A 15,707-nucleotide genomic window follows, 5' to 3' on the forward strand; every position below is an offset into this window, starting at 1 on the left:
AGATTGCTCTCCGCTTTGTCCCTGTGGCTTAAGGTAAAAGCAGAGACCTCAGCAGTGCCGTGAGCCAGAGCACACCTGGGTGTGGATGTGCTGGGAATCGCCACCCAAAAAGGCTCATGGAGCAACGAGCGAACATTCTTGTTCTTTAAACTGTCCCTGAATTAAGTAGGCCTTACTTCTCTCATAGTTAATGAGCGTCCTGCAAAGGCAGTGCTTCTCACGGTCCTGCTGCAGGCAGTAGCCTTGGTGTGGCTTTGTGCGCAGGGCAGCCAGCTGCAGGTGGTGGGGCTGAACCCAGGCGTCCTGACCTGCTCGCACCTCCCGGAGGCTTGCAGCTTCTTGGCCTGGTCTCAGAGTTCACCTTGTGCACGTGAGGGAAGGGATGGAAATGACCGAGCCCAGCCTGTGGAGCGCATTTTATTCCGAGATAAAGATTGTTGCTTTTTACGCAATAAAGATCGGGATCGGCTTTCCGTGTTCAGTGCCTGGGTTTATCAGTTGGCAGCATCTGAGAGCAGCAGTGGGGAAGTCCCCGGCTTGGTTATCACAGATCTTCTTTGTTAAGACAGTCTGAGAGCATGTTGAGGGCAAGACAGGAGACGCTTGCTTGTATAGTGAGGAATGGCTAAAGCTGAGTTTTTAAATCTTTGCCCTGCCTTTTGATGACGCAGAAGAGGCCTCCACCAACACACAACCATCAAGAGGAGGCTACAGCTGATAGCCAGGGCCCTAGAAAGCATACACTGAGCGTGCTTTTGTATAAAAATTCCAATATGAGTTAAGGACTTACACAGTATGTATGCTTTTTGATATGATCTCGAATTGCACTGTCATCCTTAGTTTTTAGAGAGAGAGATGATAAATCCCATCTAAACCAGCGTTTTACCTTGGCTTCTGCAAAGTCCATTGATGTGGGTTTCAGGTCTGCCAGGTGCTGCCTTATCCCTCCTGAGGGATGCCTGGCCCAGCTCCTGCTGCTCCTTGCTCCCTTTTGGCCAGAGCTGCTGCTGTAGAAGTTATACGTGGGAGTAAATCGCAGAATGTGAATAATGATGGAAAAGCATTTTTCGCCCCTTTAGCTCCCCGGAAGGATTGCAGCCTTGTAGCCAAGCTCTTTGGGCCTCAGTTGTGCATTTCTCAACATCCCAGCAGTAGTTGATTTGTAGTGACAGCAGCAGGTGCTGCGATTTCCCACTGGAGAAGCTGAGCCTGTGTTTGGTTCCCCCCCTCTTTCTTCATTTTTATGGTGCTAAAATTAATCAGGAAGCAGGCGAACAGTTCCCTGCCTGCCATTACTTAGAAGACTTTTTATCTAAATAAAGTAGATTTTTTTTTTTTTTTCAAAGGTGCTCAGGGATGTTGCACCAGGTTTCTGTTGAGATATGGTGAAAACTGGAGGCTGTTTCATTAGGCTTTGTGTAAAAGCTTTTATTGCTCTGCTGCATCAGTAACAAGCTTTGCTCTATCTTTTGCAAGATCTCTAGCATCTGGTTTCTCTGCACTGTTCTCCTGGTGTGAATTTTAGGGAGGTTTTCAAACCAAGGGCTCTTTGCTGACGTGCTTCCAAACCTGCTTTGTCATCTAGGTGGAAGTGGGGCACAGCCCACCATGGTAAGTGACCCATGGGCACCGTGTGTGCGAAAGATGAGCTTGGGACAGGAAGATGCTATACCTGGTGACTACAAGTGCTGGGTTTCTTGAGGATGTTTTATTTGTTTTACAAGTTAAATTACTTCATGAGAAAGATCTCTAGTGGCTTGGTAGCAATGAGCACTACAGAGCGTGGGCAGAGATGATGCTTGAGAGGCACTGTGAAGCGTGTGGAACTTGAGACCGGGCAGAAATGGGAGGGCACCATGTGCTGAGCAAAGCCCTGTCCGTGCTGACGATCATGTTAAGCCAACACTGCTTGTTTTCTCCACCTTATATTCTGCAGTTGACTAAGGGAGCAGGAATGAGGGGGATTTGCTATCAGCCTAAGAGATTACAGCTAGATTTCTTTTGAACTTGTTTGTGTCCCAGCAAACCCTACTTCAGCATTTATCCGATCAACGTGTGATGCTGTTTACTATGCAAAACTGTCTTTATGAAATTATTCGCAAGATGACTTCAAAGGGATGGAAAATCTTCCTCCGGGCAGATGTTCCCATTGTTGTTGCTGTTTGTTTCTCTAATGTATGTGTTGTGCGTTCTTCGCGAGTAAATAAATGGCTTTGGTTTTCAGTGTTGCGAGGAAAACTAAGACATCTGTTTTGTGTTTGCCTTCTCAGCAAAAGGTACAAGAGGAGAGGAGTGGATGTGACCAGCAGAGGTTATCCTGAGCCTGCTGAGCTGCAAAGGCGGTGGCTTGAAGACTTCTCCTACCACCCCGGCTGATGGTAGGACGGTGTGCAGGGCAGCTGTGAGCAGCTTCTCACAGCAGGGATTTCTTTTCCTTGACCTTTTTGGACAGATAAGAGGAAGTGATTTGGGCTTGAGAAAGGTACCTTGTCTATGCAAAGTTATTTCTGAGGCACATAAAGGCTGGTGGTGCCCGTGTGTGGGGTAGGATGCTGCAGGAAATGGGGACTCGTGAGCTGTCTGCAAAAGGAGATGGGGGAACAAGGATGTTGGAGACCCTACATTTTCTTATATAAGGGTAAGGAAGTGGTGGCCTGTGCTACTCTGATGGCGAGCACAAGCAAGGGGGACAGTGGACTCTCCTCAAAATCCTGGAGGCTGGGGAGGTAGGTTGGAGCAGATGGGATGAGGTTTGCCCACCGCATCCTGCAGGTTGGTTCTTGGTAGCAAAAGAGCTGAAAACAGCAGTGCTTGTGTGGAAATGAGAGGCGGTGTTCAGCAGAGTGGGTTTATTTAGGGAAAGGGGTAAAGAACTTAGAGCGTGAGGACAGGTACTATAAATCAGGCAGGGTGGGATCAGTGCAGCAGGGTGAGGATGTGATGTGTAAGCTCTTCTTTGTCTGCATCTTGCCTTGGTCTCTGGATCTTGCACTGTTGGATAGCAAAAAGCACTAGTGAGCTTAAATGTGCATTAGAAATGCAGAAGGAGAGGGATTTTTGAAGCTCTTGAGTTTGGAAACCTGAAGCCAAGCATAAGCCAGTAAAGCCTGAATAGTTTCTATTACAGCAACAAAACCAGTAGTCTTTAATTTGTTCAGTAGGAGCGTGAATATTTCAAGAGCTGAATACTTAAATTTGCAAATGAAAGCTTCATCCCTGCTAAAGGTCTTAGCTCAATGTGCAGTGCAGGACTGGCTTGAGACAAATTACATGGGATCCGCTTGCCCCTCTTCAAGCCCCAGTGCCTTAAACGCCCCAAATAGTCCTTTTTTATCCTTAAACCCTGGTTGCTCAGCAAATGACACGCAAGGTCCTCTCGCGAATCTAAGCATAAGCTGGTACAGGTGGATCATGTGCTGTATTTGATGCTGCAGTTTGGATGTGAAAGGACAATTTCTGAAGCGTTTGCTGCCTGTGGATTTCTGCAGGAATTGGAGGAAGCTGTGAACAGGCAGATCTATGAGAAAACAGGCATTTTATACCACTGATATTCCCCACTGAGTGCAAATTCAGGGCTAAAATATTTCCCTTATTTCAGTATGCGTGGTTTCTTTGGCTTTTTTTAGTTGTGTAACTGCTGAATATGGCCCATCATCTGCAAGTGAGCTGTCGTGCCTGCAGCAATGTCTTAGCTGCTTAATACAGCTGTGAAGTTGTGCAGCTTTTTATTAAACATAGACTGCTTAATTTTGTGCTTGAAATAACCCATTGGGCAGTTTAAAGGAATGCTTCTATAGGGGAATAACTCTTGATGCTATAAAAGAAAAGGGGGCGAGTGGGGAAGTATCACGGTAGTGGCTGAGTTGGTGGCCATGTAAAACCCCTGTGATATCGCAGCTCTACATAATAATTTTAAAGGTAGTAACACAAAAAATTGCAGCCTCAATAGCAGCTAGAAAGGCAGGACAGCTGCACTGTGCCCATCCAAATGAAAGCTGTAGGGTGCTGGAGGAGCACGGGCTTGCTGAGCCCACCAGCGAGGCTCCGGGTGCTGTGCTGGGGAAAGTGGGGGCGAGGGCCTGACGAGTGGCTGTGGGGCTGGAAGTTTGCCCTGCTGTAGGTTTTGGTTCCACATCCTCTGCCGTGACAGCTGATGCCATACTAGAGTTTCTTTAGGCTATGGCCTTTGAGCTTTTCCAAGCTCTCCAACCAAATTCCTTTCACAAAGCCTAATAAAATAGGGATAATAGGGCTACTAAGATGGTGAAGGGCCTACAGGGGGAGACGTATGAGGGGTGGCTGAGGTCACTCGGCCTGTTCAGCCTGGGAAAGAGGAGACTGAGGGGAGATCTCATTGTGGTCTACAGCTTCCTCAAGAGGAGGAGTGGAGAGGCAGGTGCCGATCTATTCTCTTTAGTGACCAGCTATAGGACCCACAGGAATGGTGTCAAGCTGTGGCAGGGGAGGTTCAGGCTGACATCAAGAAGAGGTTCTTCACTGAGAGGGTTGTCGTGCACTGGAACAGGCTCCCCAGGGATGTAGTCACGGCACCAAGCCTGTCGGAGTTTAAGAAGCATTTGGACTGTGCGCTTAGTCACAGGGTCTGAATTTTTGGGTAGACCTGTTTGGCGCCTGGAGTTGGACTTGATGATCCTTATGGGTCCCTTTCAACTCAGGATATTCTATGCCCAGCTGTTTTTCTCATCCTGTTGGAAGTTAAAACCTTATCTCTTGTACCAGTCTGGGTCCCTGCATCCCTCCCCATTGCTAATTAGTCATATCTGAGTAAATAAGCTGAAACCTCCCCCTGCGCTTTGGCACTCAGGAGCTCCTGGCTGCTATGTCCCAGAGGTGAGGCAGCTTTGTGCTGGGCAGAGACTGGTGAGGCCGGGGGCTGCTGGGCCCCTTGTCCCCAGCTGGGAGCTGGCAGAGCCCCTGTGTCCCCCTGGCTGTCAGCTGTGTTCCTTCCTGTCAAACAGCGCGTTACCCTATGTGGTTCTCAGGTGGCTTTAATCACACATGGACCAGAAACATCTAGTAATGCTAATGGTGAATCTGACATCTGAAAATCCCTGGTTTGATTTTGCTGCCGTCAGTAGCTTCAGGTGCAGAATGTCTGTGCTGGCTGTCGCATCTGGTTGCGGGTGCAATGAGGCTGGTTCTTCAAAGCTTCCACTGCTTTAAAGCTTCACGCCAGCGTGGGGATGTTGCTCGGGTTGGCTTCCTTTAGCTTCCACTTCTGGGCCAGTGGCTCAAAGAAGAAGGACATGGGTGAGATGAGAGCACAGGCTCCAGCAAAGAGGAAAGAGCAGGCATAGGTCTGCGTGTAGTCATACAGCCACCCTGCAGGAGGAAAGATCGTTAGTAAAGCTGTTGGATTTTCTCACTGAAAATCTTTTGTGAGGTGTGCGGGAAGTGAAGGACGTGTGTTCTCATTTCAGAATGCCTCCGATATTTTCTTTAGGTTACCTTAACTCTGCATGCCCGTGGCTGTGCAGCATGGACAGCTGGTGCCTGATCAGGTAGGACAGTTGTGACAGGTGTAACTGGCAAACATGTAGGATGTTCTTCCTGGGGCTGATGTTGCTGGACCCTTGTAGTGGAAGTTGATTTTAATCTGATGGAATTTAATTCCCAACTTCTTCCTGTTTCAGTAAGTGGGCAAGTAGCAGCTGCTGCAGCAGACATTAGGTCTCATTGGTAATGAGATGACTCCTTTGCAATGTCCGCGCTGCAGTCTCTGGATTCTCCAGACCTGCTGCCTTGTGAGCAGACCCAATTTAACACAACCTGTCTAATATGAAAGATCCCAGACTAAGAGCAGGGAGTGAACTTGCTTAAAGGTAGCTTTGCTGGCACTTAAAAGGAAAACCTACGTTCAGTAGAGACTCAGGTATCTGCAAGGGGGCAGACTGCCTTTTAAAAATGACCTTTAAGTGTTTTGTTTGGTTACATCATATCATCTAGTATCTGGACATTCAATTTAAATGTGCATAATTCCTCTGTTTGCATCTAAAATGTACAAAGCAATAGGAGTTGCTACTGTGTGTAATAAATTCTATAACATACTCCCAAATCTAGCATATGGATGCACAAGGTGGGTTAGCAGCAGAGTGACCAGCTGAGCTAGATCTGCTACTGGTGTACATCAGAATTCCTCCCTGACATCCACAGATTTACACAATTTACACCGGTGTTAGATCTGGCCTGAGTCTGGGATTCTTAAAACTGGAAAGGAGTGGAAACAGCAATGTTGTCCCAAGAGATCCTGGCTTTGCACTGGAGCACTGTTCCTGCTGTACCCGTGAGCGCCCCAGCACTCAGTGGGAAAGGGAGTGATGCTGCTTGGGATGTGGCTGTGTGACTGGCAAGAGGTGCTAACGTTTCCTTCCTGCAGATTTGTACGGCCATGGAGTTCTGTAGAACAGGGGAAAGGCTCTTGCTGCTTTGCTGTACTGCTGCTTCCCTGTGGGCTTGCCAGCGGCATTTGGTTTCTATTATCCTATGCCTATGCTGTGAAGTTTCAGCGCTGTTTTTTTCTCAGGGATATTGGTTGAGCCCTGCATGTGCCTTGGCCAGAAGGCAGAGCCAAGAACCCATCATGGTTGGACTAGATGATCTTCAGAGGTCCCTTCCAACCTCGGCCATTCTGTGACGGTGCTGTCTGTCAGAAGGGGACCCTGTGATGTAGGACATGATGATGCAAGTCCTGCTCCTGGGGTCCTGCTCCAGGGCCCTGTATGTTGTGCAGGTTTGTTTATTTTGAGAGGTGGGATTGATTTTTCCTGCCTGAAAGTCTGTGAGATGTGGACAAGGGATGCTAATGTAGTCATTTGTAAGATGTTGGTGTCCAGGACAGAGTGCTCTAGTCATGGAGCTCTGAGTATTTCTATTATTTTTTAAAATTGCCTTCTGGATATTTATAAATGTGGGATTTTATTTATTTATTTTTTTTTATAAGCTCAAGCTAGTGCTGAAGCATGAGCATAGCCTCCTGGCTGGCAGAGCAGCGATGGTGAAGCCTTCACCGCCAGACGTCCCAGCCTTCAAAGCTCCCTGAGCAAAAAGTTCCTGCTCCCTGAGCAAAAAATAAAAGCAAATTCCTGCTGCAGAGAGCAGAATTAGAAGCCAATGGTCTGCAAAGTCTAACAGAGCAGCAGTTTTGCAAGCAATTCTGGTAAATCCCTGGCATGTAAAGTGGTACAATGCAAACAAGCGCTGCACATGCTTCTGCTGTGAACTGTGTTTGGGTTGTTGAAATTGCACCACTGCTCTGTGATCAGCGGAGGGATCTGGCACCTCTGGGTTTTGTTTATTACAGATGTCCTAGCAGCAATATCTAGCGTGAAGAGACAGGCAGAATTTAGGTGAGAACATCTAAATGTATGTGCCAATGCAGCTTTCAAATGATTCCTTCCTCTCCCCCTTCACTGCACATGTTTGTCGGGGCTGGAGTTTTTGTGTGCTGGCTGCTGGATTCTGTTCTGTAATCCTGGATTATGTAGTTTGTTTGGTTTTTTTCCTTTTGCAGCATGAGTTACTGATTTGCCCTGTTTATGGAAATAAAATATACTCTCCCTCCTTAGCTTGATTGTGGCTTGCCAAAATAATGTTTGTTTTGTCTTGTTCCACTTTGGTTTTGCTTTTCAGAAGGGCAGGATCGTCCAACAATGCTGGCAGGCAAACAGCTGTGAGCAAGCTGTCAGGCTTCTCGCCCTGGGCTTTCGGTCAGGCTGGCTGCCTCCAGACTCAAGGGCTTTAAGTTAAACAGATTTGCAGGTAAGTCACCTTTTCGTTGCATTGTGATTAGGCTTTGCTCTAGTGTGCAAAATAAGTGTTTTTTTTAATATGTGTGTTAATATTATGTCTTGGGGTTCACTATAAAAATTTGTCTTCATAAAATTTTAAAAATCGTACTTCTGAAGTCAAAGTTTTAGGAAGGTTGGCAGCAAAGGCACTAAACCCCAAGATACATAGCATTTAAATCCCATCCTGTATTCTGCAAGGAGCAGCTGCTTTTGGAAACTTAGTCAGTAGTTTCTAGTCCCATTCAGTATTCATGCTTAATACAGCTGTGTTGGAAGAAGAAAATTGCAGAAGAAAAAGAATTGGAAGAGAAAATTGCAGAAAACTGAAAATTATCTTGTATCACAAACCTAGATCCTGATCTCTGAATCATTTCCCTCTTGCTCTGCTTACATTGAGACAGATCAGCAAGAGTTTTGTTTCTTGGCTTTGTTTGGCCTTTATTTATCCCATCTGTATTAAGAAGACTGATTTCTGTGCAAGGCCTTTTGCAAGAAACCTGCTTGCTTTACAAAATCCAGACATGTTCTTGCAGTGAGTGGTTAGCATCTTCAGAATGCAGAAGGTTTCCAATTAGCAAAAATACATTGGAAGCAGATCAAAGTGTAGCTGCTGTGTTAGCGTGTATGATGCATGGATAAAGGATAGCCAACTTATTTCTTTTTGTACTGTCAGAGAATTTACTCAGATGGTTTTACAGGTATTGCTTTGTGGTGGACATACATCTTGTATCAGCAGAAGAGATCTTCCCCAGTATAGGCTATGTATCACTGTGACAGTGTAAAGCACACTGTCAATGAAGTACTTAAGTTGCTTGAAATTGCATCCATATACAGATTTTGGCCAACCTAGAAATATTGATTAGGGAAATCAATCTTTCTCATGCCTGCAGTACAGCAGGCTTGCTAAAACTTTGCAGCACGGACGTGGTATTTCAGAATACTTGGCAGTTTGGAGCCAAGTGTGCCTGCAGGCATGGGGCAGCTGCTAGCGCGGGGCAGGGAACAGCAGAGGAAGAACGGTTTGCCAGGTTTTAGTCTGAGTCCAGGGCACATCTGCTAGGTGAGTCGTGGAACATCGTTCACACCAGTGTTTGACCTTGCAGCTTTTTCTGTTCACTTTCATTGTAGGAACAGCTAAGATCTTCATTCTGGATATGAGGTGTGACTAAGGGTCAGGGAAAGGATGAGTTTTGTCCTGGCCTGGATGTGTGGAAGAGAATGAGCCCTTCTTGTGAACAGAAGCTCATTTCTGAGTGCTTGAAATCTGCCAGATACTCAAAACTGTCTTGGTTTCCTGGCAGAGAGAGAAGAGGAAAGGCTTTTCATCCTCCTTATCTTTGGGCCCAGGAGCTCTCATGGCTAAGTAGTGTAATCGTTTTCAAAACAGATTACTGGGGCTTCGCTGTACATTTCAGTGCCTTGGCGGGGCTGCTGCTGAGTCTGTTCGAGCCTTGCCTTTATCAAGCTGTCTTCACAGAAGTAGTCTTCCCTCCTATCCCTCTGTTTCTAGCTCAGTGTTAATAATGCGTTCTTGGTGGTAAAATCTGTGGTAGTGTGGTCACCATTGGTCTGCTGTGGTCAGGCTTATAAAGGGGGGGAGGGAGGGGTTGGAGGCCAGCATCCTTTTCCCCATGCAGCTGTTAGACTGCTGGTTGGGCTTTGCAAATTCATGAGCAAAAATATTGCCTGTGTAAAGATAATGTTCTTAAATATGCTTTTTTCTACTTGGACAGAAAGACCATCTGTGGATGCTTATGGATAGGCGAGTGAACCAGAAGTACACTTAATTGGTGGATATCTGTGGTGGGTATATGTGGTGTGTAATGTATGAGTTACCTGCTAGAGGAGGTCCACCGATGGCTGCTATCCCAGCAAAGAAGGAAGCAAATCCCAAGTAGCTGTGGAGTTTTGGCACACCAACTAGATCTACCTGATTGTAAAACCAAATCAGTAATTATCGGTAGGGTTCATGTGAATGAACAAGGCACAAAGCACCTTTTCTCGGGAGTTTCCTTTCCAGCTGCTGTAATGTTTGGGGAGGACTTTGCACATGTAGGTCTGATTTAGCCTTGAATCTGCTCGCCTCCTTAAGGTCGGTGCTGAAATTACAGGGATGCAAGGTGCATTGCTCTCATCCCGCTGTTTGGGCATCTCCTGAAACTGGTGATGCTGCTGAGGCTTTGAGGAGGCTGGTGTAAAATCTGACTGCATTCCTTCCCGGGAGGAAATCCCAAATTGTAATGTTGTTTCCCTATCCAGATCCTGCTGTAACTGGTCTGTGTGTTACAGATAATTCAGGGGTTGGGACCAGATATTCACAACTCTCTGGTTTTGCCTGAGTGCTTGTAAATGAATGGATTCATTCTGGTTCCCAGGAGCTGGAGCCATCTCCTTTAGAAAGGAGGATATGGGAAGCAATTAGCTGAGTCAAATCACTGACAATCTGCAGCAGACTCTGGGTGCTTTTGTTGCACCTGGGCTGTGCATGCCAGTCAGCTGGCTGGTGGGGAGACTGGGGCGGAGACTGGGGCTCTCGAGGGGCTCAAACTGAGGGGTCTGGAGGGGAGACCCCTCTGATGCAAGTCTGCGACAGCCCAGGGCACTTTAGCTTTAGGAAAAGGTTGTTAGGTATTTTGTGGAATATTGCTGGAAACACTGTGTATTATTATTATTTATTATTATTTAAAGAAATATCCTCACCAGCACAGGGAGCACCAGAGCCAGGAATCCACCACAGAAAATGGCAAAGGCCACAGCGTAGGTCATGAGCAGCGGGAACGTGGTGGCCAGAGGGCAGAGAAGGTTGGTGATGCCGCAGAGCACCAGGTAAGCTGCATGGTAGTGGTACTTCTTGGTCCAGTTCTGGTCGGCGATCCACCCCGAGAGAAGTTGGCTGACTGTCTCTGTGATGCCTGGGGAAAAGGAGGTCATCGAGCCTCAAAGAAGATTTTTTTTTTTTTTATACATTTTTTTTCTCTATTTTGTGAAGAGCTGTGAAATGCATTCCGCCTGCCACTTGCTTTAAGGATGTGGCCACAAAGGGCTGCAATGCCAAGAAGCTGCAGGAAGGCATTTTTAGGCTGTTGTAAAATTCATGCTTTTTTCTTTACCTTGGTGCCTTCATTGCCTGTGGGTGCACAAAAGTGGTATGTAGAAATTCAATTAAGGGCTGTGCACTCAACAGAAAACTCTGAAGTGCCCTTCAGTAAAAATAGGAAAGAAAGGTTTGTCACTTGATCTTTTTCAAGATGAAGAAAAAGCAGACTACTGAGAAGCGTTTGTGTGTTTTTTTTAAGAAGCAAAAAAGGACAAAAGCCCAGCTTTTTTTTTTTTTATTAAAGGATCAGCAAACCTTTCATACTTGATTTAATGTTTCCAGATGCCTTTTTATAAACTAAAGGTGAAAGGACTTGTAACTGTCAGCTCTATCTTGGTGACCCTCCTACTCTTAATTCAAAATGTCAGATGAATTGCTGTGATCTCTTTCTAGACACTTCCACAGCATGCATAATTTCTAAATGTTATACAGCATTGTAGAAGACAAATTTATTTTTGTATAATAAAATATTTTATCATGACTGAGAATGGAGCCACTTTTTTAAACCTGATGTGACTTCATTGTAATGCCTTCTTTATGTTATTATTTTAGGGAGTGGGTGGTATTTTTTTTCCCCCCTTTCAGGTGAATATGCCAAATCCAAATGGCTAGATGCAAATTATTAGTGTGTTTTTGTTGTTTTTCTCTCCTAATACCGTATTTCTCTCTGCATACATTCCTGGGTCAGACTAGAGGATCTGGATTTCTGTGGGTTTAAGCAAAGCAGGGAGATTTGTGGGAAGGCTTGGGAGGACTGCTAGCACCTATGCAATTTGAAACTTGTGTTTGTTCATTGCAGAAGGGATGGGTGATCATCTGGCTTAGGTTGAGAGAACCACCCACCATGTGAGAGCGACTTTGTACTTGTACAGAAGGCAACACTATATATACAGAATGGGGGGTAAGGGCTGTGAGCTCAAGCTCTTTCATGAAGATTTATTCTAGAACACATTTGGGACTATTTCTTGGCAAGATTTGTGTTGTATTTCTTTCCTATTTTGGCATCATTGTAATTATAAATGTGTTTAAAAGATTCTTTTGCTTACCAGCCACTGAAATGAGGTAAGAAGCATCCATGCTGCTTATGCCCAGCGTCCTGGCTCTTGCTACCAGGTGGAAGATGGGCACGAAGTAGGCCAAGTGGCTGAACAAAAAAGACCATGTAAAAATGCAGAAGAGGGGATCCTTCAAAGGGGAAAAGTCGAGGAGAGGCTGTGGATTTTCTTCTTCGGTCACTGGGAGGGGTTTACAGCTACTCATGTCCTCGCTGGCTATTTCTGGGGAGCTGTGGTCTGCAGGGGCTTTCTCCAGCCCTTCCGACGCCTCTGCAATTGCCGGCCCAGAGATGTTTCCACTGCAGTGTGCCGTGGGCTGCTCTGTGGTGGGCAGGTCCTGTGTGTGGCCAAGCTGCACTCCCGTGCCAGGGGCTTCATCCAGGTGTCTAGCAAGGGTTTCTGAATCTTTTTTTGGCACTGAAGACTCACTGTCATGGTTTTTAGCAGAGGAGTGTTGAGGCAGCTGGGTGCTGATGGGACGCAGCAGCATGCTGGAAGGCACGAGGTTTAGCATGATGCCTCCAAAAATCAGGAGAGTACCTAAGCAAAGACAAAAGATGCCTTTTTTTTTTTTTTTCTTTTTTTTTTAGATCTATTTTTAGACAGGATGTAATCCATGTTGGATGTGGAGTAAGATCAGCAAAGAGGTAAAGGTGCCTTGCCAGAGCCACTATTCTGCCTTTTGTGCTGGAAGTCCCTTTCTTTCTGATGCATGCAAAAAGAAAACAGAATCTGGGGAGGAGGGTTGGTGCATCCAATTTTAGTTTTTAAAAAGAGCCTCAGGTGCCTTCTTCACCCCAAGGAATGTGGAAACTGGGAGATGTGCTCACCTTGCCAGCCATAGGAATTGATGAGAAGCTGTGTGAAGGGTGCTATCAGGAACGTCAGTCCCATTCCCGAGCGGGCGATGGCGTTGGAGAAAGCCAGCCGCTTCCTGCAGCGCTTGGCCGTCATCACCGCTGCTGCCTGGTAAAGGCAGCAGAACCCCATGCCTGCGATACGGGTGGAAGTGGGATGTTAGTGCCAAGAAGTGGATGCTTTGTATTGTGAGGTCTGGGGATTCAGAGGCATGCTGTCCTAAGCTTATTCTCCCTGCGGTGGAGGTGAAAATGAAAATGGGGACTGACTGCTGTTGCTATCAGTGGAGAACAGGATTTCAGGCATGTTTAGTGACCAGGGTTTTTGAGGCTGTGCATTTTCACTAAGGGATTAAAAGGCCAGGATTTGTGGCATATGTTGGGTCCAGGGGAAAACATAACAAAGTTAGTGTGGTCTAACATGTTGAAATTGGTATCTTATGTTCCTGAGCACGAAGCTTTGGGGTTTCATGCAACATCTTATGGAAAGGGGCTGGTGGCAGTAAAGGGGCCGGTGACAGTGGGGGCACAACCTGGTTTAAATGAGCTGCTTCTGCTCGTGTGCAGCAAGGTCCCCGTGTGCCCGTCTGCTGCAGGCAGCTCACCCAGGAGGAGTCCCATGGAGATGCAGAGGAAGGGGACGCTGGTGGCCTGCGTGCTGAGCAGGCAGCCGCCGCTGACCAAGCTGGCACCAATGATGGAGGTTGGCCGCTCACCCAGCCTCCTGCAGACCACGGCCACCAGTGGGGCTGCAAGGGAAAAGAGGCAGAGCTCTTGTGCCCAAAAATGACAGCTGATACTCTGCAGGGCCTGGAAATTTGGACCCTGGAAATCTGGGGGAAGAGGACGGAATTGAAGCCCTGAACATCCAGATTTCCTTAACTTGTTTCTTGATGCACAACACAGCTCCAATGAATTATTCAGCAGCTGGTTTGATTGGAGATATTAATAATGCTGCTAAGAGTGAGGATTTGCTCATGTCCTCTATAACCAAGCAGCTACAGCAAGGTGCTGTGAGCCCGTGGCTGGGGACAGAGGTGCCACCCCCAGAACGCCCCAGGGCCCCTTCCATCAGAGCAACCCGATGCTGCAGAGTTGCTCACCTCCCAGGAACCTCAGCGAGGACATGATGGAGCCGATCCAGCTGACTTGCTCTGAGGAGCCCCCTACCTCCTCTTGAAAAGCCACAAAGAAAATGCCAAAGGTCTTGAGCATTCCCATCACGAGCACATTAACCTGAGTTCAGAGCAGAAGCAGGTTAGGTGCTGCAGGGGACAGGTGCTACTTTCCTACTGCTTTGTGTGCTCCCTCGTTCTGGACAATTTGTTGTGTTCTGGGAGAAAGAAACTGTGAGAAGGGGTGCAGTGGGTGTTGGGCAATATCGTTAGGGCGGACTCGTGGTGGCCATGTTGTGCTTTAAGCTCACCCGAATCCTGTGCAAAACTGGCTTTTTCAAAGAAAAAGCAAAATAACACCAGAGCTTAACTCTGCTAGTGTGTTTTGCTTTGCAAATTGTGTTTTTAATATTAAATAATAATAATAATGAACAGGTCTCAGTGCTATGAAACATCGCCAGCAGAGGATGGGAGATGAGTGGAGCAGGCGCGGGTGTTTGCCAGCCCCATTTCCTAGGCTGGCCCTGTCACAGGGCAAAGGACAGTTGGTGCCCTTGATGTCCTGCCTCCCTCCTCCTGGAGCTGGGGTTAACGATTGGCAGCTGTGGACCCTGCCAGATCCACTCTGCAGTGGGGTGGAATGGGGGAAGGTTTCCTGCATGTCCTGGCATTTCTAGCTGTGTGATGGGGTTTTCTTTATTGCTGGTGGGGGGGATCGCCTGGGCTTGGGTGCTGGTATTGAAGCACATGGCATGGGGATGTGCAGGACCACTGCTTTCCAGGTGGGATTTCATGGCTCCTGCATAATTATAAAACCAGCGTGGGGACAGAGGCGGCTCGGGGGAAGTGAGGATGGTTGCATCCTTGTGATTGGGGCCTTTGGTGAAAGAGCTCTTTGCTCAGCCAGCAGCAAAACAGGGACCACTGTCTGCCTGTCCGCAGTGTGGCAAAGCACTTTCTGTCTCTTAGTGATTGCCTATCTTATTTTGCTATCAGTTGGACAGGATTAGACTGTCCTGCATGCACCAGACTTGAGACTTTCCACAGACCCCAGCTTCCAAAGGTTTTAGATGAGTTTGTTCTCTGCTTACCAGGAAGAAGTGGAGCACCGCTACCCATGCCCACCCTCCACCTGTGCCTCGGCTTGAGTCTCCCGTCGCTGCTGGTGGCTCTGGCTCCAGCTTTTCCTCTTTCCTTTCCCCTGGAAATGAGAGTTTTGGGGTGTAGTAGCTCCTTGCTTTTGCAGTTAACCTGTGAAATGCTTCCCTGAGAGCATCAGCTGCCCTTGAACCCCCTTGGTCCTTTCCCTTTAAAGAGGAAGCAGCATTTTGTGTTCAACTTGAGAAAGCTTTTGAGGATGGGTGAAGCTTTTACCAAGCTCTTTTCCAATGGATATTAGTTGCACGTAATCACTGGCTGCAAACAGCTTAGCCTCCTTTCTCCTTCCTACCAAATTGCTAAAGCTATTTAATATTCAGTGATTTCAAGTGACAAGCACCTCCCTGCTGATTTAGAGCACACATTCTATGGCTTTAGAGCACAGGTTTGCCAGAAGTTGGGGGTTCACTGTCTGTCTGTTACCAATCTTTGAGCTCTCAGGGGAAGCTGTCCATTTCCCTCCTTTCTCTGCTCCCTTCCTTCCCATTGCCTCGCCTGTGCTGCACCTCCTGTGGTGGGGTTGATAAACCCTAAACTGTTCCTTACCGTCTTGCTGCTGCATGCTGGAAAGCCTTCCCTGAAACAGCAGATTGCAAAGATGAATCGTCTCTTCATTT

The 15,707-nt window shown here is 47.1% G+C and overlaps 1 protein-coding gene across 1 annotated transcript; it reads right to left on the bottom strand.

The window, feature by feature from the left end:
• Window positions 1–5,188: 5,188 nt before the first annotated feature.
• SLC16A4 (solute carrier family 16 member 4) lies at window positions 5,189–15,652 on the bottom strand (the record flags this gene model as incomplete). Its single annotated transcript, XM_084301969.1, has 9 exons — window positions 5,189–5,343; window positions 9,645–9,738; window positions 10,509–10,720; window positions 11,952–12,500; window positions 12,791–12,952; window positions 13,423–13,566; window positions 13,921–14,053; window positions 15,024–15,133; window positions 15,637–15,652. The coding sequence occupies 9 exons, from the start codon at window positions 15,650–15,652 to the stop codon at window positions 5,189–5,191; spliced, it is 1,575 nt and encodes a 524-aa protein (XP_084158095.1).
• Between the last annotated feature and the right edge of the window lie 55 nt (window positions 15,653–15,707).

Source organism: Netta rufina, assembly GCF_964035555.1.
Source record: "Netta rufina genome assembly, chromosome: 26".
Lineage (NCBI taxonomy): Eukaryota > Metazoa > Chordata > Aves > Anseriformes > Anatidae > Netta > Netta rufina.